The sequence below is a fragment of the Gracilinanus agilis genome, chromosome 2 (genome assembly GCF_016433145.1).
Source record: "Gracilinanus agilis isolate LMUSP501 chromosome 2, AgileGrace, whole genome shotgun sequence".
Lineage (NCBI taxonomy): Eukaryota > Metazoa > Chordata > Mammalia > Didelphimorphia > Didelphidae > Gracilinanus > Gracilinanus agilis.
The window spans coordinates 670,197,210-670,220,279 of record NC_058131.1 but is presented as its reverse complement, the minus strand read 5'-3'; the positions used below and the strand labels follow the sequence as shown (position 1 = coordinate 670,220,279).

At 35.7% G+C, this 23,070-nt stretch overlaps 1 protein-coding gene across 2 annotated transcripts in view; it reads left to right on the top strand.

The window, feature by feature from the left end:
* The window catches only part of ADK (adenosine kinase), a 599,089-nt gene that overhangs the window by 267,584 nt on the left and 308,435 nt on the right, over positions 1-23,070 (top strand). For both annotated transcript variants that reach the window (XM_044659050.1, XM_044659053.1), the window contains exons 5-6: positions 3,439-3,611; positions 9,569-9,677. In XM_044659050.1, the coding sequence (XP_044514985.1) occupies positions 3,439-3,611; positions 9,569-9,677 (282 nt within the window). The remainder of the gene's footprint in view (positions 1-3,438; positions 3,612-9,568; positions 9,678-23,070) is intronic.

Here is a 23,070-nt window from a genome sequence, read left to right as displayed (position 1 = left end):
TTAAACTGAAGTTATTATCCATCTTCTCTCCCACCAAGTAGCAAAAAGAGGTCAGTGGTCAGCATGTTCTGGTCCCAGACTCACTATCTTTTCTTCAATCTGTGGCAATATTTCCTTCGTCTTCTTGACTTTCTGGCTTCCAGACCTTTTCCTTGACCAATGGATTGCATCTTTCTATCTCTTTGATTCCCATAGCATCTACTATTTGCTATATACTCTGCTAAGCACTTTACAGTTATGTCATTTCATCCTCATAGCCTTGGGAGATAGGTATAATTATTATTTTCCATTTTATAAATGAGAAAACTGAGGGAAAACAGTTTAGGTGAATTGCCTAGGGCTACACAGCTAGGATTTGAACTCAGATCTTCTTGACTCCAGATGAACACTCTATCCACTGGGCCACTTAGCTTCTAGGCCCTTGACTCTCTTCTAACAATTGATACCTTTGCTTTATCATTTGGCTTCCTACTCCTTTGAACTTTTCTTTAGGGGAGATCCTGGAAGTCTGCTTTGGAAGTCTGGTCTGTCTTTGTAAGGAGAACTTCAACTACCTTGTCTCTGGTCCTTATGAATTTTTTTTAGTTATTGAGGGCCCACTTTGAGCAATGTGTCTTTATGCTATATTAAATACTATTATCTTTACCAACTGACTTCTGATCCTCAGTAACCACAGGAGACATTAATTTCTAACTAATGGTCCTTTGCCCATCACACACAGTCATATCTTGTATTTACTAGAAGATCAGTGCCCATCCCTTTCTTTTGACTTTCCTGCCTATCTTCACACTGTCATTGCCCACATTTGGTCTGATTATGTTAGGAATGCATACCAAGCAAACTATCCCTGTGTACTATTTAGGTGACTGGATTTAATTACCAGCAAACAACCCAGACGATATCTTACATGTTTTTCATATGTAAAGAGCTTATCTCTGCAAGTATATTATAAACTTTTTAAGCTTTCCTGTTTTTCTGTGCCTTTTGTATATCTTCATAGTGCCTAATAATGCCCTCCACACACAAAGAATACTTCATAAATATTATTAAAGGATAGCTCTAACTTCAACCTACAGCTTCCAGTTCAAAATGAAATCCATTGGTTGCCATCCCAATGTGATTTTCTGCTTTACCAAAAACAAAGGCAGAATGGAGTCATCTAGATAGCAAAAGATGTCTGATAGAGTAAATAAGTCAGACTATTTAGTTACCTGGGTGAATGCTAATTTTCAATTCCTTTTTCTTCCCCACAATGGATACCTTTTCTTGGAGACTTCAGTTTAATTAAACATTTGACATTAACCTTCTCTTGTTATGGCACTGTGCTAGGTGCTGATCTCCAAAGACACAAAACAAAAGAGCCCTGCTCTCCTAGAGCTTTCACTCTCCTAAGGAAATATGGCATGTAAACAAGGAAGTATAGTCCAAGAAACACTGAGAATGCTTAGAGTGTAATTACTCAAAGTGGAAGAAAAATTTCACCCAGAAAAGGCAACAAAGAAGCTGAGCCTTGAACGAAAACTAAATATGTAAAGGGCAGAGCTGCCCTCTAGGTTCTGACAGTAACATTTAGAGAAGTACGTTGATTGTGAATTTGGAGAAGGGGCAGGAGCTTTAAGTACTGTGGTGTCATCTGGGTGAGGGAAAAGGCCCAATGTAGAGTTTTAGACTTGCCCTTTTAATCTCCTAAGTTATTCTATCTTTCATGCCTCAGGTGTTTGAAGTATATGCTTTGACTCTTGAAGTATATGCTGGTGACTCTAGCAAACAGTGATCCTATGTGAACTTGTATTTTTGAACTAATATTGTATATAAGATGAAGGGTAAGGACAAATAAGCATGCTACTGTAAACCTTAGAATTTAGAATGGGCATAAACACCTATTTTAAATGAATGAAAATGATTTTAACATATTTTAAAGAAAATTTAACTTTATTTCTTTCTAGCATAGACTATCATTGAAACTAAGGGATGATGGTTACCTGGTACAGATTCTTTGGAAATCTTTCTTTAATAATGAAACACCAATAATTTATAATGATCATATGTCCTTGATATTTTCTGGCAGTCTTGAATACTACAGAGATTTAGCAGGCTAACTTGAAAGTTAGCCTGCTAAATCTCTGTAGTATTACTATACCTAACAGTGCTGGGGAGCAGAGTTGAGGAATGACACAGTTCTCATTGAGCACATAAGGACCTTGAGGGAGCTACTAGCACATATCATCATACTTAGAGTCGACCTTTATAGAATGCTTGAAATTTTAACTGCTTTTAATATATTAGATACCACAGATAATGTTTTTAGATAGTAGGAACTTCAAGTCCAGAAAAGCTGGGTTAGAAAGGGTTCAAACACAGATTTCCTAAATCTAAAATCTAAAAAAAGCTAAATCCAGTATGAGAATTTATTTTTCAGATACTATATTAATTCCTATATATTAGGGAGAATTAATATATATTCCTGTGCCTGGGATCTGGGTCAGTGGTACCATCTAACCAGATGCTTTTTGCATTTTCTTTGTCCTTAGGAATCCCAAGGAATAACTCCCTTTTTAACCAAATTTGGTTAATAAGTGAAGGAGAGAAAGGTTCTTTTCCTGTATATTAATCTATCTACCTGTGGGAATGAGGAAAGGTGTATAAATTGATGGACCACCTCTTAATTAACTATTACCAATTTAAAAATATCTTGGAATGTTGAAGGGAAGGGCTGAATAATGAACTCCTAAAAATCTATTAAGCTGCCTGAGCAACCTCAGATCTCCCTGGTCCTGAGAGAGCCATAGAGACCTATGTCACTTTATTGGTTATGATGATGACCCTAACCAGTAAACTTGACATAATAAATAAATTTATATTCTGACACAAAATCAGTCTTTCAAGATCATTTTAATCATAGCATCAGCATCCATGAGACTATCCCTCATATCATCACTTAAACACTTAATGAATGTCATTTAATTAAAATAAAATTAGAGGCCACTTCTTCCTCATTTTAAATATATGGAAACTGAGTCTTGGAGAGGGGCTTATTATTCCCAGAAGTTGAATAAATTAAAAATATTAACCCTCAAGACAAAGTCAAATATGTTAACCAATAATGGAGAGCTGGACTTGGAATCAGAAAGATTTGAATTGAATTTCTCCTTGAGATACTTAGTAGGGAATTTATTTATTTTCCCTCTGCCTCATCAGTAAAATGCGGATTGTAACATTGCCTAAAGAAGAGCTTTGTTGTGAACATCAAGGGCAATCCCTTTTGTGAATGCCTTTCACATCCTAAAGTTCTTTGAAAATGCTCAATATCACTTAGATTCTATTTCTGACAATGTGGAAAGCACCTGAAACGGTGTACCTTGACACCACCACCCTGCTGACACAGAAAGAAAAGCATCAGTGTTGTAAGTGTGGAATTTCTTGTGTTTTTGTTTTCAGTGGATGATTCAAAAACCATTCAAAGCAGCAACATTCTTTGGCTGCATTGGCGTGGATAAATTTGGTGAGATCCTGAAGAAGAAAGCTGCAGAAGCGCACGTGGATGCACATTACTATGAACAGAGTGAGCAGCCCACAGGAACTTGTGCCGCCTGCATCACCAGTGACAATAGGTCAGACCAGATTTCCTGTGAAAATAGTACAATGGTTACTTATAGAAATGTTTGGAAAATAGAAATCAGAATTTGGACTTGAAATTCTTTGTTCCTGACCATTTTCTTTTAAACAATCCTTATCTTCCATCTTGTAATCAATATTGTATATTGATTCTAATCTAAGTGATTACCACTAAGAAAAGTGGTAAGGGTTAGGCAGTTGGGGTTAAGTGACTTACCCACAGTCTCATAGCTAGGAAATGTCTGAGACCACATTTGAATCCAGGATCTCCAGTCTCTAGGCCTGCCTCTCAATTCACTGAGCCACCCAACTGTGCCCCATTCTTCAGCTTTTAATATTTTGGGGTAGTAAACAATCAGACATGAAACTTTTATTAAGCACTTACTATGAGTCAGGGGCTCTAAAGATATGTAAAAAAGCCAAATATTCATTGCCCTCAAAGAACTTCCCCTCCCATGAAGAAGACAGTATTATTTAAGTAGGTATGTATAGGATATGTATGGAATAGATTGAGGCATCACCAGTGAGAAAACAGAAGCCACTGGGGGAAGGGGAGCTAGCAAAGGCTTCCAACAAGAGGGTTATTAACTTGAGACTTGGAAGGAAGTGTTTCAAAAGGTGGAGGAAAAGAAGAACTAGGTACCTTCTATATAGTTATAGAAAACACTCTAACAAGTTCCCTTTGGTGACAAGTTGAAATTTCTCTTATAGCACTATTCTTTTTAGGGTTCAGAGTACTTTGTCCTCGATAGTAGTATTAGATTAGCTCATAGATTCTTTCAAAAACAAGCAAAACTCTGTGACGATTTTCCTTCCTCTGATGTTACAATAATTCCAGATTTCACTACTAAATCGGTTAGAAAAGAGAGCTTTCTTTATTTGGGAGTATTTTTGCCAGTGGTTAATATCATAGTTTGAAGAATGAACCCTTCAGTAAATTAACAATTTTATTTGAGACATGGAGGCAACTAATAAGGACCTGCAAGAACATGAATTTTTGTAGAAATTGTTAACTCAACCTAAAAGATATAGAGCTATGAATTTGACTTCTTTAAGTTTTTCATACAATTCTTAATATCAACACTAAATGTACAAAACCTATATAAATTCCTATAAAGAAAGTGAAATTGAATTGTCTCTCTTGAATCCAGTTGGTTACAATTTGATGGAAAGCCATGAAATCTGCCCAGTTTTTAGAACATAGAGATTGAAAAGAAAAAGACAGAGAGATAGCTTCCACTTTTCACCTTCAGTTGTGTCCTCATTCCCTGCCTTCACAGAGCTGCTCCCTGATTCTCTGCATTCCCAGAAAAAATGAAGAGAGAAAGAGCACTTAGAAGGCTATTTGTCCTCTTTTTTTTTTTTTTTGTATGAATAGAACCTCCCTAAATATAAAGTAAAGAAGAGAGCAGATCTGTGCTCCAGGAGAAAAAAGAAAAGGAAGAAAAAGAGAAAGAATCATATTCAAATTTCTTTTTTCTGAATGAATTGAACAGGGTGCCAATGAAGTCAGTTCTGATTACCAAATTTTATGCTTCAGTGATTAAAAGAGCCCAGGATACAGAGCCCTCATAACTAACATTGAGATTTGTCCAGTTTTTTCAATTTAGTTACTTCATCTGCTATGCCAGTGATGGGCAAACTACAGCCTTCGGGCCAGATGTGGGGGGGGGGGCCTGGAAGCTTCTGTCTGGCTGCAACATTATTCCTAATCTGATGAATGCAATGAGAAGGATATAATACGATGAACCTTGGAAAGAGTTGCCTTAGAAACAGACTGACAGATGAGCATTTCCTTTCCTTTGGCCCCCTCTTTAAAAAGTTTGCCCATCACTGGTCTATGCCCATTATTCACTCTCCTCCCACCCACCCACCCAGAATATAGACAGCAACACCCTTCTGCATTGAAAACTCTTTGCCAGGTCAGATTGCCCCAATTCCAAAGTCCCTTTCAGGCACTCATCAATTCTGAGGCAAGGAGGTCTTCTCTTTTAAATAATAGAAAGCTCCTGTTTCCATCCAGCCACATGACTCATGAGGGGCCTCAGTTTTCTGAGAGCAGTTCTGCCTAGAGCTCAATAGAAAAGGGAAAAATTCCTGTGCCTCTTATTCCAAGCAGTTAGAAGTATTTAGGTATCAGTTGATTATTATGCTTTTGTCAAGGTGGTGAAGTAGACAGTCTCCTAAAATACGTCTTGTAAATTCTGGTTGTGCCATGAGTTCCCTGGATTCTTGGGCACTGAAGCATAAATGGTAGAATAGTAATGACTAGGTCACAAGGTCAGCAACATCTCTTCCTTAGACAACACCTTCAGAGCCTTCCCTATTCTCTTTGATTTGCTTTTGACAGTGGTCACAGAATCTGGACAGGCAGAAACCACATTTCCTTTTGTCTCCCCTCAGCTTTGATCATCTAGGATAGTCCTAAGTATAACTAAGGAATTCAGTGGAGATTCATTGCATCAATGAGTAAATTAATGAACTTATTAAACAGTATTCTTAAGGACAAAAAAATTATGGAATACTACTTCTAGAAAGGACATTGAAGATCTTTAATTTTTTGGAATAAAATTTTTCTGGACTGTACTTTCTCTAGCCTTTCATTTTTCTGTCTCCTAGAAATCTGCATCTAATTCCTCCATAACTTTAACCAAAATGCTGAAAATTAGAACTATGAAAGATTCACAGTTCTGTAATTGAAATATTGATTTTATTAGCTCAGGCCATATGCCACTTGTTTTGTTATTTTAAAATGAGTATAAGACTGGTATTGGAGAACACTCAAGAATCCTTATTCAAAATTCATGATCGGAAGATTATGGTCCTATGAAAAATCTTTCTGTTAAATATTTTCCCTTCTTTGTCTTCTATTCTCTTATAATTCTATACATTCCTCAATCTTTTCCTAACTATTTTTTCTCCTTTTCCCTTTCTCCCCTCTTATTTGAGTTAACCTTTTATCTTGAATTTCCTCTATTATCCTCTAGGAATTTTAGGCATCAGTGAGTTATCTAATCAATTAATCATAGAGTTTTAGATTGAGAATAGACCTATTAGATATAATCTTGCCCATTTTCTATTTGTGGAAACAGACCTTGAGACATAACATTAAAAACAAATGTCCCAGTAGATGGACATGAATTCAAGAATATGAAATAAGCTCATGTTAGTAATAGTAATTTAAGGCACAATTTGGAATATTAGAGAAATAGGTAAGGAAAACATTTAAAAATGTAAACAGGGAAACATTTTCCTAGATTTTTGCTGTATAGAGGCAGCTAGGTAGAATAGGAAGATCTGAGTTCAAATCCTGATTTTAAAAAACGTAACTAGCTCTGTGACCTTGACAAGGCACTTAACTCTTGAATGCCTCACTTTTTTTCAAGGTCTCAAATAGGAGTAATAGTAGCACCTACTTTTGTAAAGTACTTCATGAACCTTAACACACTATATAAATGTTAACTATTATTATTAAGTGGATTGCTCATATGTTGAATGTAAGAAACAGCAAAAATGGTGCTTATGAAAAGTATAAAGAGACAGAGGAAAACCTCCAACTGAGCAGATTATGTTGAAGATCTTTGAAAAAATTGACAAAATTGGTACAGGATGAAAAGATGTCAGTTGTTGCAATCAAAGGAATTCCTTCTTTGAGATCATGGATGTTTTGAAATGTCAGTATTTAGGGAGCAGCTGGGTGGATTAATGGATGGAGAGCCAGGACTAGAGACAGGAGGTCCTAGTTTCAAATCTAGTCTCAGACACTTCCTAGCTGTGTGACCCTGGGCAAGTCACTTAACCTCCATTGCCTAGCCCTTATCACTCTTCTGCCTTGGAACACAGTATTGATTCTAAGACAGAAAGTAAGAGTTTAAAAAAAAAAGAAAAGAAATGTCAGCATTCCCAGAAACAGTCAGCAGTTCGCAATATCCAAACATTTTAGTAGGTCAGTGGTCATGCTGGATTTGGAATTAGAAGAACTTGACTAGAATTCTGACTTTTCTACCTGTGTAGCCTTGGTCAAGATGTTTAACATCTCTGTCTCTATTTCCTAATCTGAAAAATGAGAACATTGGATGAGTCCGCCTCTAAGGCCTCTTATAGCCCATAATCTTCAGATCATGAATTTTGAATAAGGATTCTTGAGTGTTCTCCAATACCAGTCTTATACTCATTTTAAAATAACAGGTGGCATATGGCCTGAGCTAATAAAAGGTTGCAGTGGTTGATGCATCCTTATCAAGCCCTTTCATCTTTCATGCCCTCTGTCCAAAGGAGATTAATTATATGTAGAAGATCAATATGGTTTTACAAATGTTTGTATGGATTTCTGTTTGTAATTCTGTACCTCTACCAAATTGAAATGAAAGCTGCCCAGTGTTCCAAAAATGATAATTTTCCAAACCATAGCCTTTTTAAAAGCAAAAGATGCATTTTTAAAGCGAATAAAGCCCTGGTTTTGACTCCTAGATAGACTAAGGTAAAATAACATTTCATTTATATGTGTGTGTGTGTGTGTGTGTGTATATATATATATACATATATATATATGTATATATATGCATGTATATATATATAAATAAAATATTTGTGATAGTCATCTCCTTGATTATATACATTATTTTTTTTGTTTAAATAGCAAAAGGGGAATGGTATTATTATGGTTATGATTACCATGATCATTCAGAGGGTATGGGAGCTGAGCCACCATCTTTCCTAAGAAGAATGTCTAAAGAATCTCCTACTAATTAATAATTTCTTAATAAAAATAGTCTAATACTGTACTAAAAGTCTTTATACTTTAGTACTTACGAGTCATTTTATTTTTTAACCTCATTTATACTGTATAACTATGAAAAGATTTTGGGCAAGAGTCTAATTTTTTAAAAGTTGAAATAATTACATTTGGGGCTATAGGATGGATATATGATATATATATATATATAAGATATATATATATATATAAGAGAGAGAGAGAGTGTGTTAGTTGTCTATAACCACCCAATGGATGAATGAGTTGAAATAAATATATTGAAGGAAAATTGAATTTTTCTTTTTGCAGAGATACAGAGCAGCCTGGAGTGATAAGTGCAAAGACAATTACATTTTTATTTGAAAAGAAATAAAAATCACTTTCTTTTGTCTGTTTCATTTCCTTTACATGAGAAAAGGAAAGAAGGTCACTACAAATGAGTGGACTTTAAAAAACGCATAATCATTTTTATTTAATAAAATAATTTAAAGTATAATTTTTTTCTATTTGGTTTTCTCATTGGTCAGTAGTTAAAAGGTCTTTATAATAGTTTAGGCAAAATCTGAGCTGCTGAGTTATGCTTAGGTTTTCCAGCTGTAACACCAGAGAAGCCCAGGGGCTTGGCAGCTGTGGAAACTAATTTTAATTGATTCCAGCCCTTAAAATGTAATGTTTTGCAAATTAATTCCCCATAGTAACTACAGAGTATGTAGTGAAGACATGTGTTGGAATATGAAATTAATCCTAGGTTTGATTTTTAGAGCATTTGGATAAATATACAAAATACAGTCTATCTGTAAATGTTTTATAAACAAAGACATTTTTGCAGTAATTAGGATTAAGCTTTTCATCATCCGTTTTTGCACATTAACATTCCAATATGTTCTTTTCTTTTTAGGTGAATTTCAACCTTTTAAAATGTCAGTAATACATTTCACATTGCCCAAAAACACTTTTAATTTTTTGTTTCTCAGCATTTGTCAAGTTATAGGTTTTAAGTTTCTAGAATAAGGATTTTTCATCCTGATGAATGCTCTAAACATACTATGTAACTTGACAATCTCAAATCCTCTAGAGAAAAGAACCTTCTGTTCATGTTTGAAACAAAACGAACAACCCCTAAAATATTGGGAATCAGTGGTCTACAAAAGTATACAGCCAGTTTTAGCAAGAGAACCTGTTTTTGCTTGGTTATTTTAGGTCCCTTGTTGCCAATCTTGCTGCTGCCAATTGTTATAAAAAGGAAAAACATCTTGACTTGGAAAAAAACTGGAAGTTGGTAGAGAAGGCCAAAGTTTATTATATAGCTGTAAGTATGAATTACTTTATATTTGTGGTAGTTATTGACAATACCAATCATGATTGTCACCTTTTGTACAGGTTAAATAATTTGCTTTAACCTAACCTGCAAATCCAGAATCAAAATATCTTAGTCTCACTTTTGCAAATATCTTGGGAAAATTTAGCCATTGTATGTTTATGTTGTCTGTTTTTTTGGTTTCCATCTGTTTGGATCCATTCTACATAGCTACTTGCTTAAACTGAGCACAGGATGCCTTATTAAGCCAACCTTTTTCTTAAGAGCTCTTATAATATTTGTTCAGCAAATTTACATTTCACACTTTTAAGGCAAATTGTTGTGAAGGATGCCCAGATTATGTAGAAAAACATTATTAGCATAATTATTCATTGCAAACAATTTGAGCTTATTTGTCTGAAAAATCTTAATTGCTATTTATTCTATAGTAATTACCATGACACCTTATAATTCAATATTTCAGAAACATTGATCATGACAAGAGTCTTGGATCTGGGCAGAAAGGCAGGCTATGATTTGAATTATTAAATCTTTTGGGCTATACACTAGGTAAAAATAATTGGTTAAAAGTTAATTTCCAAAACTGGATTTTCTTTTCTATCCAAAAAAATCATTCAGAATTAATCATCTCATTTTTCAGCATTGTTCAAATTCTGGGTAATCGGAGAATTTGTTTCCATTTCAAAGTGGTTTGAGTGTTTCCATCTCAAAGTGATCTGAGGTTGATCACAATTAGTAATTAAATACAAGCTTTTATGAAAGATTACAATCCCATGATGTGCATATAATCTATGGTTACAGTATGACAGATGCTACCATTCTACTACCTGAACTGTATGGGAACAGCTGGTAAAAAAGTGTAAAAAATTGATTATCCAGTAGGAACACATTCATTGAAAATATAGTCATTTCTTTCAGCTAGTGTTAATGTCTCCTACTGCCTGTTAGTGTGCACTGCTGTAGGCTTTACATGGCTGTTATTGATTCTTGTGTGTAGCAGAGACTGCCCTCTTTTAACTGTCAAACAAATACTAACACTGAAGGTTATACAAAGGAGAGGCATCCCTCAGCTCCTGCCACACATTTGAAAAAACATTTCAGGAATTCATGGTTTTTCTAAAATTTATTTTCCCTCCAGGATTATTCTAACTTTTAATTTGTTCTTATAAATAGTCTCAGGTTTCCATTTTCAAATTATGATGTCATTGGTGTTGAATCAAGTATTAGACTAAACTGATAATTTTTTACTCCATTCCTTTGGGGGATTAAATGCCATTTAGAGGTTATATTACATTTATGGATTCTAAGTAGCAAAAAAACAAAACAAAACAAAACCAAAGCCTTGCAGTTTGAAGTTTGTTGTGATCAGTGACAGACTGATTACAAAGGTTAAGATATGACATTTTTGTATGCTGAAACAGCAACATTTTTTTCCTTATATTTTAATTCCTCTACTTATGAAGCTCCACACAGAGATGGTCCATTGAACCCTCACTCTCTACCATCATCTTATGATCACCTTCTAACTCTATAAAACTCTTTGCAGATAGTAAGATAGAAGATCTCCACTTTGGCTTGTGGCCAGTCAGTCAGGAAACATTTATTAAGACCTGCAGTTTGTCAGGTACTATGCTAAGTGCTAGGGATACAAATATGAAAAAGACAGCCCTTGCCCTCAAAGAGTTTACAATTGATAGAAGAAAACAGCACACCAAGAAAAATTGGAAAAGAGGAGGACTAGGGAAGGGATGAGGCATGAGGGTGTAATGGAGAAATCTAAAAGGAATGCCACAAGTTTAGAAATTCAGAGATGACTTGCCTGTGTGCTCTCCTTATATGGAGGTTTTGGGAGGAGTTCTCTCTATTGTTAATCTGAGGGTACTAATTTCCCAAAGCTAATTTTATCTCCCAGAACAGTGAGGTTCCTGATGAGAGGTCAGCCTAATTCAACTTATTGTCTCTCTTTTCTTATCTCCTGTCTTTTGCCATTCATGGCTCAATTATTTCTACTTTAGTAGTTTGATTCCTTTTTAACACCTACTTAGATCATCTTTAAGGTTTTCTTCTTACCCTGTCTTCCAACTATTTCCCTATTAACTCAAGAAGTCATTCTTCTTTTCCTTTTCTTTATTTCTCTCGGTCATGTTTTTGTGCAAAGTGAAAGTGTCCCCAATGTGATAAATAAAAGAGTTAAGAGTCTTGATAAACCTATATCATTGAAAAAGATGAACACAAAATGAAATCATACATATTAAAGAATTGGTACCAATAATCTCAAAAGAATTTGAAAGTATTGAGAAATCTACCTTTCAAAATCTCTATAAAAATCTTTATCCTCTTGTTCCTCCTGCTTTAGGTCCCTTGTAGCCAATTTTGCATCAGTAAACTTTTTTCTTGGCATTAGCATTCAAAGGAAAAATAGATGGAGTAGTTGGTAGGCAAGAAAGAGGAAGTGAGCATAAATTTAGGAAAAAAGGATGATGTGTGTTAGGTCAAGAGCTGGGTAGCTCAGTGGATCGAGAGCCAGGCCTAGAGATGGGCAGTCCTGGTTTCAGATCTGGCCTCAGACACTTCCCAGCTGTGTGACCCTGGGCAAGAAACTTAACCCCCATTGCCTAGCCCTTACCGCTCTTCTGCCTTAGAACCAATACATAGTATTGATTCCAAGATGGAAGGCTAGAGTTTAAAAAAACAAGATTGAATGAGATTATGTTGTTCAGAGATAACAGCCTGCTCAAGAAGAGAATTCTCTTCTCTATAGTCTTCAAGTTCTTCTACTCAGTTTTCATGTCAGTGCTGATCATTCAGATTTTAAAACTGTGAGTATTTTACAGACAATGAATGATTCCTAGAATTAGGTGTTTTAGATGAATATGAATGATATATCAGCCTTCCAGAAACATTCTACTTTGATGTCTCATTATGTTCATTATGTCATGGAAGTGACCCATGTTTCTCTAAGTTTATGCTGACAGGCTACAAATTGGCCTTTTAGTTTGAACTGAAAAGCATTTAAATTTTTTTTTTGAAAAATTTATTTCCTTTTATTTTTTGCCCAACTGTCTTTCTTTCCCTCCCTCTCTATCCTCCCAACTCCCCAATCCCCATATGGTAAGCAAGCAGATAGATTTTACATATGCAATCATATACACCATTTTTCCATATTAATATTTTTGTGAAAGGAAACAAAAAATTTAAGAATATGGAAAAAGTTTGCTTTGGTCTGGATTTAGACTCTTATCTATTCTTTTTCTTTGGAAGCAGATGGCAATTTTATCATGAGTCCTTTGTGATAATTTTGTATCATTGCTGAGAATACCTAATATTTATAGTTGTTCATTGTATGGTATTATCATCACTGCGTACAATGTTCTCCTGGTTTTGTTTATTTCCCTTTGCTTTAGTTCATGTAAGTCTTTTTGGTTTTTTCTGAGCTTCTCCTGCTTGCCATTTCTTACAGCATAATAGTATTCCATTACAATTGTTACAAGTAAAATAGGGACTCAGCCATAATTTTAAGCGTTTATTAATAAAATGAGAAGGTGAGAGAGGAGATAACCATAGATTTCTCTTAGGGAAGGATTAACTTGATTAAAGAGTCTCCATTTAACTGGCTTTTCTTCCACAGCAGTGCTGGCAGTCAGTCTCTTCAGGAGCAGAATTAAAGAGCCAAATCAACTCTGCCTTGGGTTTATCTAATTTTCTCTCAGTCCACTGACTGGCATATCATGCTTTGTCCTTTGCACAGACTCCCCAGAGAACATTCACCCTGCCTGTTTGTCCCCTACTTTAATACTGGCTTTCCCTATAACCCCAGTGGGCACCAAAGCTTAGATTCTTTCCTTTTGATGAAGGTCCCCTCAATAACTTCCTTCACACAGTTCCATCTGCCCCTCTTCCTCCTTTTTTATATGAAGAGAACTTTAATTATTTTACCTGAGAAGTGCCTGTTTATATCCTTTGACCATTTATCATTTAGGGAATGATCTGTATTGTTATGTATTCAATTCATTTCTCTATGTATTTTTGAAATGAGGCCTTTATTAGAGATTTATAAAAAAAAGAAATTTGCTCCACTATGATTGTTGTGTATGATTCTTCATCCTATTTCCTCTCTTTAGTTTCTGACCATCATCTCCCTCAATTTGACTTCTTTTCTATCACCTACCACCCTATCTCTTATCCTTTTCCCCTCCTACTTTCCTGTAGGATAAGCTAGATTTTTAAATCCTATTGATTATGTATGCTCTTCCCTCTGTAAGGGGGAAAAAGGGGTTTTCGGTTGAATATATTAAAAGGTGGTTGCCAGTGGAAATTTCCCCAATTAAGGAATAACCTCAAGTCAAAATTCACTTTGTGGAAGTTTATTTACAGTTGAGAGGAGAGAGAGGAAATAAGGAAATAAGAATCTTAACACCGTAGGTAAATTACTACGATCCTCTAATTAATCTAGGTAGATCTAATTAACCTTAGCTGAGAGTCAGAGGGCCAGAGGCCCGGAGGTGAATGAAGCAAAGCTACATTCATAGAGTCTCTATTAAAGGGAAGTTCCTTAAGAGAAGTCAGGAAGATTCAGTCTTTAAACTCACCACGTCGACTTCTGAAGAAGATATTGAGTAGTCTCACCAAGGTCTCAGCGTTCTAGCCAGCACTCCTCCACAAACCAGGAAAGCTAGAAGACTCCAACAGAAGACTTCTATCAGAAGACCTTTCTCCTTTTAAAGGGGTCACTTATGCATCACTTCCTGTGCCTCCCTTCTAGTTTGTGTGACGAATCACAACAGACACTTCTCTTAGGACTTCCTAGGGGGCAGTCAGTCGATTCTGATTCATCACCCACTCTAGCACATATGAGTTACAGACCTCCCAAATGTGGAGGTGTTCTTGTCTTTGGTGATTAAATCTAAAGCTGGGCAGTGTAGAATTAATAATCTAATAGTCACACATCACTGATCCAATTACAGTGAGAGTAAGGTTCACATGTCCCCTTCCCCACTTCCCCATTTTCCCCTCCACTGTAAAAGCTCTTTCATTCCTCTTTCATGTGAGATAATTTACCTCATTTGGTTTTTCCTTTACCCCACTTTGTAATACATTCCCTTTTCTCACTTATTATTTTTATTTTTATTTTTTTGGAAGGATACTTGGAGCAGTTCAGTCTTTAACTGCTCCTAAACTCCATCTTGGCTCTTACCTCTTACTGAATGTCTTTTGATTTCTTTTTTCTGTTTACCTTTTTATGCTTATCTTGAGTTTTGTATTAGAGAGTCAGATTTTCCATTCAGTTCTAGTCTTTTCATCAGGAATGTTTGGAAGTACTCTATTTCATTTAATGCCCATTTTTTTCCCCTGAAGGATTATGCTCAGTTTGACACAGTAAGTGATTCTTGGTTGCAGTCCTATCTCCCTTTCCCTCTGGAATATGATATTCCAGGCCCTCTGATTCTTTAATGTAGTAGCTGCTTAGTCTTGTGTTGTCCTGACTATGGCTTCCCAATATTTGAAATATCTTTTTGGCTGCTTGCAGTATTTTTTCCTTCACCTAGAATTTGACTATAATACTCTTGGAAGTTAGCTTTTTGGAATCCCTTCCAGGTGATTGGTGGAATCTTTCAATTTGTATTTTGTCCTCAGTTTCTAGAATAATAGGACAATTTCCCTTATGATTTATTTTTATTTTATTTATTTCATTTTTTTAAACCCTTACCTTACATCTTAGAATCAATACTGTGTATTGGTTCTAAGGCAGAAGAGTGTTAAGGGCTAGGCTATGGAGGTTAAGTGACTTGCCCAGGACCACATAAACAAAAACAATGCAACCAAAATCAGAAGGGAAACAACAAACTGGGAAAAAATCTTTATAACAAAAAATTCTGACAGAGGTCTAATCACTCAAATATACAAGGAGTTAAAGCAATTGTATAAAAAATCAAGCCATTCCCCAATTGATAAATGGGCAAGGAACATGAATAGGCAATTTTCAGATAAAGAAATCAATAGTGTCAATAAGCACATGAGAAATTATTCTAAATCTCTAATAATTAGAGAAATGCAAATCAAAACACAGCGATAATTTCTTGAAAGATGATGTTTACACTATTTTTTTTATCATGACTTTCAGATAGTCCAATAATTCTTAGATTTTCGGGAGTGAGCATTTGTATCTCCTTTTTCCGTTGGAAAATTCTACTTTGGAAAGAGTTCTATTCTTCAGTGAATTTATATACCTCTTTTTCCATATGGCCAATTCTTCCTTTTAAGAAGTTTTTCTCTTTATTGCATTTTTTATATCTCTTTTCATTTGCCATTTATACTCTTCATTGGATTTTTGTTCCTCTTTTACCAATTAGCTATTCTATTTTTTAAGGTATTAATATAGTTAGTATAATTTTTTTTGCTAAGCTGTTGACTCTTTTTTTCATAATTTTCTTGTTTTATTCTCATTTCTTTTCCCAATGTTTCTTCTACCTCGCTTATTTGATTTTAAAAATCCTTTTTGATATTCTCCATTAATTCTTTGTGGACCTGAGAGCAATTCATATTTTTCTTGGAAGTTTTGAAGCAATAGTATTGAGTTATTTTAATCTTCTTTGTTTGCCTTTTGGTCTTCTTCCCTGTCACCAAAATTACTTTCAGTATTGAATTTCAAATTTTTGTTGTTTACTCATTTCTTAGCCTTTTTCTTTTAATTTAATTTTAAAAACTGTTAAAGTTGGGCTCTATAACTGTTGTGAAGGGAGCCCTGTTCCAAGCTTTAGGTTCTTTGTGCAGCTGCCTTCAGACCTGTCTCTGGGGATTTATCTGCTTTCAGTTCTTCTAAGGAGGTATGACGTAAGGAGAAGTATATTTAAAACTTCTAGCTTGTGCTCTGGTTTGCGAGTAACCACAAGTATTCTTTTATTCCTTTTAAGTATGACCAGGTTTCCTTGTTCCCCTTGTGGCCATAAGCTCTGGTGTTTGCTAGTACTCCATCCTCACCCTGAAACTTTGCCCCCAGACTGCAATGTGGATCTGTTTATGGGCAATTCAACAACTGTCTTGCACTCAGAGGCAGCAAACTGACCCCTATAGTCTTCTTCTGAGCAGTTGTGTAGCCCCTTTACTGTTTGTGGCTAAGAGCTTAGTTGTACCCAAGGCTCTGACATACTGCTTTGCTCTCTACTTCTGCCTTAGTGTACCAAATTCCTTGTGGTAGCCTTTTTTTTTAAACCCTTACCTTCCATCTTGGAATCCATAAATAGTATGGATTCTAAGACAGAAGAGCAGTAAGGGCTAGGCAATGGGGTTAAGTGACTTGCCCAGGATCACACAGCTAGGAAGTGTCTGAGGTCAGATTTGAACCCACAACCTCCCGACTCTGGGCCTGGCTCTCAATCCACTGAGCCACCTAGCTGCCTCCCCTTGTGGTAGTCTTCTAAGTTGTTTGTGACTGAAAAATTACTTTATTCTGCCTTTTTGTGGATTATGCTGCTCCGGAATTCATTCTGAGGCATTAAATCTTACTTTTTTGGAGGATAATTTGATTGAGTTCTGATGGGTCCCTGTAGCTTCCCTGCCATCTTGGCTCTGAGCAAGAAGTATTTATTAAACACCTATAATTTGCTAGAAACTTTCCACGAGTTTCCCTCAGGAACATCCTATTTGAAGGTTAGGGTAGTGGGAAGACAAAATATTATAATTAAAAACAAAATATACAAATTCAGGGGAACGAATGTGATTTGGGGCAGAATACTGGCAAGTAGGGCAAGTCATGGAAGGTCTTATGTAAGAGCTAGCAGCGTTCTAGATTAAAAGTGAAGTTTAGGCTTCAGATAGGTGGGTATAAGGAGTTAGATTAGATGGACATCCTCTGCCAATGTGAAGATTAAAATTAATATACAATAACTAAGGTATTATATTTTATAAAGTTTATTAATAATAACTAAAGTAAGACAGCTATCTAACCCAGCCCGATCATGAGAGCAAAAGAGGAAGAGAGAGGCAGAGCCTCAGAACTTATACAAACGTGACCATGCAAATGTGGACAAAGGGAAGAGCATTCTAGGTAATACAGAAAGGAATTTTGGTTAATGTCTTTTTAGGGATTAGGATATTTCTAATTATATGCCAATCTAATTAACTAATCTCTCTCTAAAAAAAGGATATATTAATTGTTTCTTGAAAAAGGTCCTGGGATGAGCTCTGGGTTTAAAATACAGAGGATAAGCAATATCTACCATCAAAGAAACTTTTTCAGAGGCAACAGAAATATATAGGAGAATGGTGGATAGTGAAGGGTTTCGGATGGTATTTGGAATCTGAGAAATTGCAGGAGTGGTGATTGGAACCATAGGATAAATGACTGGCACTGCCTTTTGAGATAGAGTGATAATGTTGGTTTGATTGGTGTTCTTAAAGCAAAAGGCGGAAGGGCTTTAGGGGAGAGCAGGTACATAGAAATGACCTGGGAGAAACTTTTTTGGAATTTTGAGACAGTTAGATCTGTTGGGTTCTTACTAAACAGAACAACATGGCTTTAGGGCAGGAATTCCAAGTCAGAGTGTACTAGCTTCTCAAGGGTTTGATGACTTTGAGTATGGTTTAAAATTGGTAGTAGCAGTGTCAGAAGGGCAACAAATGAATGTCTTGTATAAAGAACAAGGAGGCCATTTTAGCTTGAATGTAGAGTATAAAGGTGAATAATGAGAAGTAAATTGAGACTGATAGGATGACCCCAGATTATGAAGGGCTTTAAATGTAAAATAGTATAGTTCATATTTAACCTACAAACATTAGTGAGCCCCGGAAGCTTCTTGAGCAGGTGAGTAATAGGGTCAAATCTGTATCTTAGAAATACCTTTTTAGCAGCTACATAGAATATGGATTAATGAAAGCTGGAAATCTAATTAGGAGTTGTTCGTAACAGTTTGGGAAGAAGTAACAAATGTTTGATCAGGGTAGGCACCATGTGAGCGTATGGAAGGGGACTAATATAAGTGATGCAAAAGTCAGAATAATAAGGCTTGACCATTGATTCCCCTGAGAGAAACAAATAAAGGAATTGGTAGAATTGGTTTTATCTTTTACCTAAAAGTCTCATTTCTTTGAGTAGTTGGTTACCTTCTTTTCCTGTGTTTATGATGAACATTAGCAAACTGATGGCCACAAAGATCGTTTAGGTTTATGTAATAACATCTATCATATAGGATGAAGAAAGCACAGAAATTCTCTGAAGAACAAAATAACTATTGATAATATCTTCCCTATATTTATAATCACAGAAGACAACAAAAAATGTTTGCAAACAATAAAGTTTGAAATGAAGAGAACATTAGTGACTTGTTCTTCTGTATTATATATATTTGCTTCACACAGAGAATGAGAAGGTATTATATGTGATGAACATACAATAATATCATTAAAAATGAAGTTCACTATGTCCTCACAGCCTAGAAATAATTATTTATTGTCTTGGGAGCTAGTTGAGGATCATTTCTCTGGTAGCAAACAAAACTATCGACTAGAGAGAGGAAATGTTGAAATAACATAAGCACAAAAAATAAAGTTTAAAATAAATCACTATCTACAGTTATAAAAAATAGCAGAAAGGGAACAGCTGGGTAGCCCTGTGGATTGAGAGCCAGGCCTAGAGACGGGAGGTCCTAGGTTCAAATCTGGCCTCAGACACTTCCCAGCTGTGTGACCCTGGGCAAGTCACTTGACCCCCGTTGCCTACCCTTATCACTCTTCTGTCCTGGAGCAATACACAGTATTGACTCCAAGACTGAGTCAATACTGTATATTAGCTCAAGAATGGTTACAACAATTTACTACCATAATTTAGGTAGAAAGATGAAAGGATAAGCTTTCTTGTTCTCCTTGAGTCATTTAAAGAATAATAATTTACACACAATCAGATTTTCTTATGTTAGCATGATATATCTTCAGTGCCTAGTCCTAAATTACCTAATAGTTAAAAAAAATAACCAAAAAACCTAATGCAATCATGCTACCCTATGAGAAGATTAGTGTCTAAGGACTAAGTCTCATCCAGGCAAAAATATTTTGTAGTGGAACAATGAATGCATTAGTAGATTGTACTTGTATGATATGTACATATACATATAAATATACACATATATAGAAATACAATGTGTAAATTATACATTCTCAACATTAACCCATGTAATAAAAGCTTGATATCAATAGCATGTATTATAGTTTCAATAAAAAATCAGACCAAAATATAATTGAAGGTTTTGGGTTTTGACAGTTTTTTAACTTAAAAAAACACATAAAGTAAATATCGATAAGGTTCTTTAATATCCTACTTAGATAGATGATTCATGAAATCACTTTTATCATATTTTCCATATTTTCCACTTTTATTATCACATTTTTCATTTTAAATGTTAAGGGTTAAAACAAAGACATATACTTCAATAAGTTGGCATGGTTTTTGTTTTATAGGAATTGGTAGTATAATATGTGTAGATTGGTAGTGATGGGAATGTCTACTAAATGCTGCTGCTTACAGAGACACTTCCATGATACTCTGTGTACTCTGGGGTGTTTTAAATTATTACTCCCCAAACCTGCTACTCTTATAAAGCCATATTTCTGAGAACTGAAACAGGACACCAGCCATCCATTTCTGACCTGTCATGTTATTTCCATAATTACCATTCTTGTAAAGGGTTCCATTTTTGAGACATCCCAATCAGATCACAAGTATTCGTTGTTTTCTATTACTATGCTATGCACTGAGGTTAGAAGAAAGGCAAAACTGGTCCCTGTCCTTAAAGAGCTCCCCTGTTAATCGGACAGAGTAATATCAGAATAAGTAGGTACATACAGTCAAAAGGTAACCTCTGAGAAGACACTTCTCTGGGAAGAAGAACAGGGAACATAAGGGACAGAGATAAGAAGCAAGGGCTTTCCAAACCAGTAAAATAGAGAAAATGTCAAGTGGATAGTATGACTTAAACATAGAGTACAAAGAAGGTAATCAAATGCAAGAAAACTAGAAAAGTCGTCAGTGGCTAAATTGTGAAGGACTTTCCATGCCAAACATAGGCATTTATAGTTTATCCTGAAGGTTAATAGGAAGCTGTTGGAGTTTATTGAGGTCATGGGGTGGCCCATTCAGGCATGTGTTTTAGCAATCCATTTTGAGTAGAGGTTGGATTAGAGTGGGAGACACTTGAAGCAAGGAGACCAGTGAGAAGGCTATTTGAAATGCTCTTGCTTCTTATCTCTGCCTCTTCAGTTCCCTGCCCTTGGATTGGATATGTGAGATGATGGAGGACAACCCTAATATTGTAAACTTGAGTGACTTGGAGACTAATGGTGCTTATTTTAAGAAGTGAGTAGGTTCTGAGGGGAAGATAATGAGTACTGTTTTCAACATATTGAGCTTGAAATGCACTTGAGAATCTCAGTGACATCACCAGGTACATTTCTAATCCCATGACTCATTTCTGAGTCACAAATCTTGCTTTATTAAATATTTTCATTGCAAAGCATTTATCTTAGTATTTGAGTGGGAATATATTGAATTAGATCCTTTTTTCCATCTTACTGTGTCACATTCATGTTGTGAATATCTATATAATGAAACCATATTCTGCCATCTCACAATGTATTTACACATACAGCTATTTTAATCACTTTTGCCCTAAGTGGGAAAAACAACTGACAGATACATGAGTTAATTGACTTTCAGAGTGATCTGTGACAACCAGTTCTTTGTAATCCATGGGGCTACCTTATGTAGACAAGATTCATAAAGCAACATTTATGAAATAGTGCCCTTCCCTTTTCCAAACAAATTGAAGGAGAAACCTGTCGACCTGAAAATAAAATATTTATTTGTAAATGTTCAACTACCAATTATTGATGATGGAAGAGGCACTCCCTCCCTCCCACCCATCCATAGCCTTTAGATGGTAGATAAACTTCCTCAGCACAGTAATTAATGGAGCTCAGTCCCTGCATTCTAGATCATGTGATTTTTCAGAAGAATACATTATTAGAGCCCTTGCACAGCCAGTCTAGCTACAGCAGCCCAGGCGGCAGCAGCAGTTCCATTTCTCACAAAGAAAATGTTGAACCCAAGCCAAATGTGTGGTGGCAGTCTGTTGCTAGGGAATCAGGGTCCTGAGGCGATTAATGACAAAGCAGGCAATAACAAGAAGGCAGAATTACAGATTTAAAAGAGAAAAAAGTGGTTGGTGTTATAATTACCCAAAGAAATCCGCACTCATTAAATTGGCTGTTTTTATGATTGACTTTAATTGGAGGTTAGCTCCGATATTTAGCTCCTTTCCCACCCCTTTAAACACACACAGGCACATAATCAGTAGAACTGCAGACTTGTTTTTCTAAGCATTGAGAGAAGCTTGCCCTGTAATTTGATCCCCACTGACAGATGCATTTTCTATGCTGCCATTTTGAATTAACCTATTGTGGAACAATTTTCTTCAGCCCTGTTGAATAAAACATCCAGTCTGATTACCTCCTATGGATTTGATAGAGTAAAAGAATGTACTTCTATTGAAGTAGATTGTTTGCAGGGAGTCTACTGATTTGAACTCTTATCAATAAGCACCCAGAATTTGTGATAGATTTTCAGATTTGTGAAGGAGAGTACAGTGAAGACACCCTGTGCCCTTCTCCCAACCCCCCCTCCATTCTGGACAGCAGTGCTATGCAAAACGGGGTAGCTCTACCCCAGGATTTTCAGGTAAGGTGAGTGAAATCTGAAAAGTCTGAATCTTTGTTTAGACTTAACATTTTAGATAGAATTTTCTACTTATGCAAACCAAAATAAACATTTCTTCCTTTTCCCTATACTCCCACTCCTCTCCCTCTCACCATCCCCCCCCTACGCCCCAAATGTTCAGGCAGATTTAGTTGAAAGTTTAAATTTTGAGTTAAAAACTCTGGGAAACAGAGTTTCTTGTTAACTAGACATCTTTCAAGTCTGCTAATATTTTAAAAAATATTTTTTAAGTCGTTCAAATTACACTTTACTGAAGATAAATGGGTAGAGTAATAGTTTTAATACTTAAATCTTCTAAAGTTCAATGAAGCACTTTCATATCTTACATAGCAGTGGGGGAGCATCACAAATCATTTATTTCATGAAGAAGCCTGAATTCTATAGTTACATGATGCCACTGCTCTCCAGATTTCTAATCAAACAGTGAAACAAAAGAGCCCAGCATATCCTATCCCACAATACACACACTGCTAATCAGATGCCAGTGCCAAGCTGTCTGCTTTGTTAAACACTCAGCTTCCTCCAGGCATGAAGACAGCTGCTATAACTATGATGAAATTTGGTAGCTCAGTCTACTTTTGCTACCCTTGGGCTACCAAAATACTGTTCATTTAGACCACC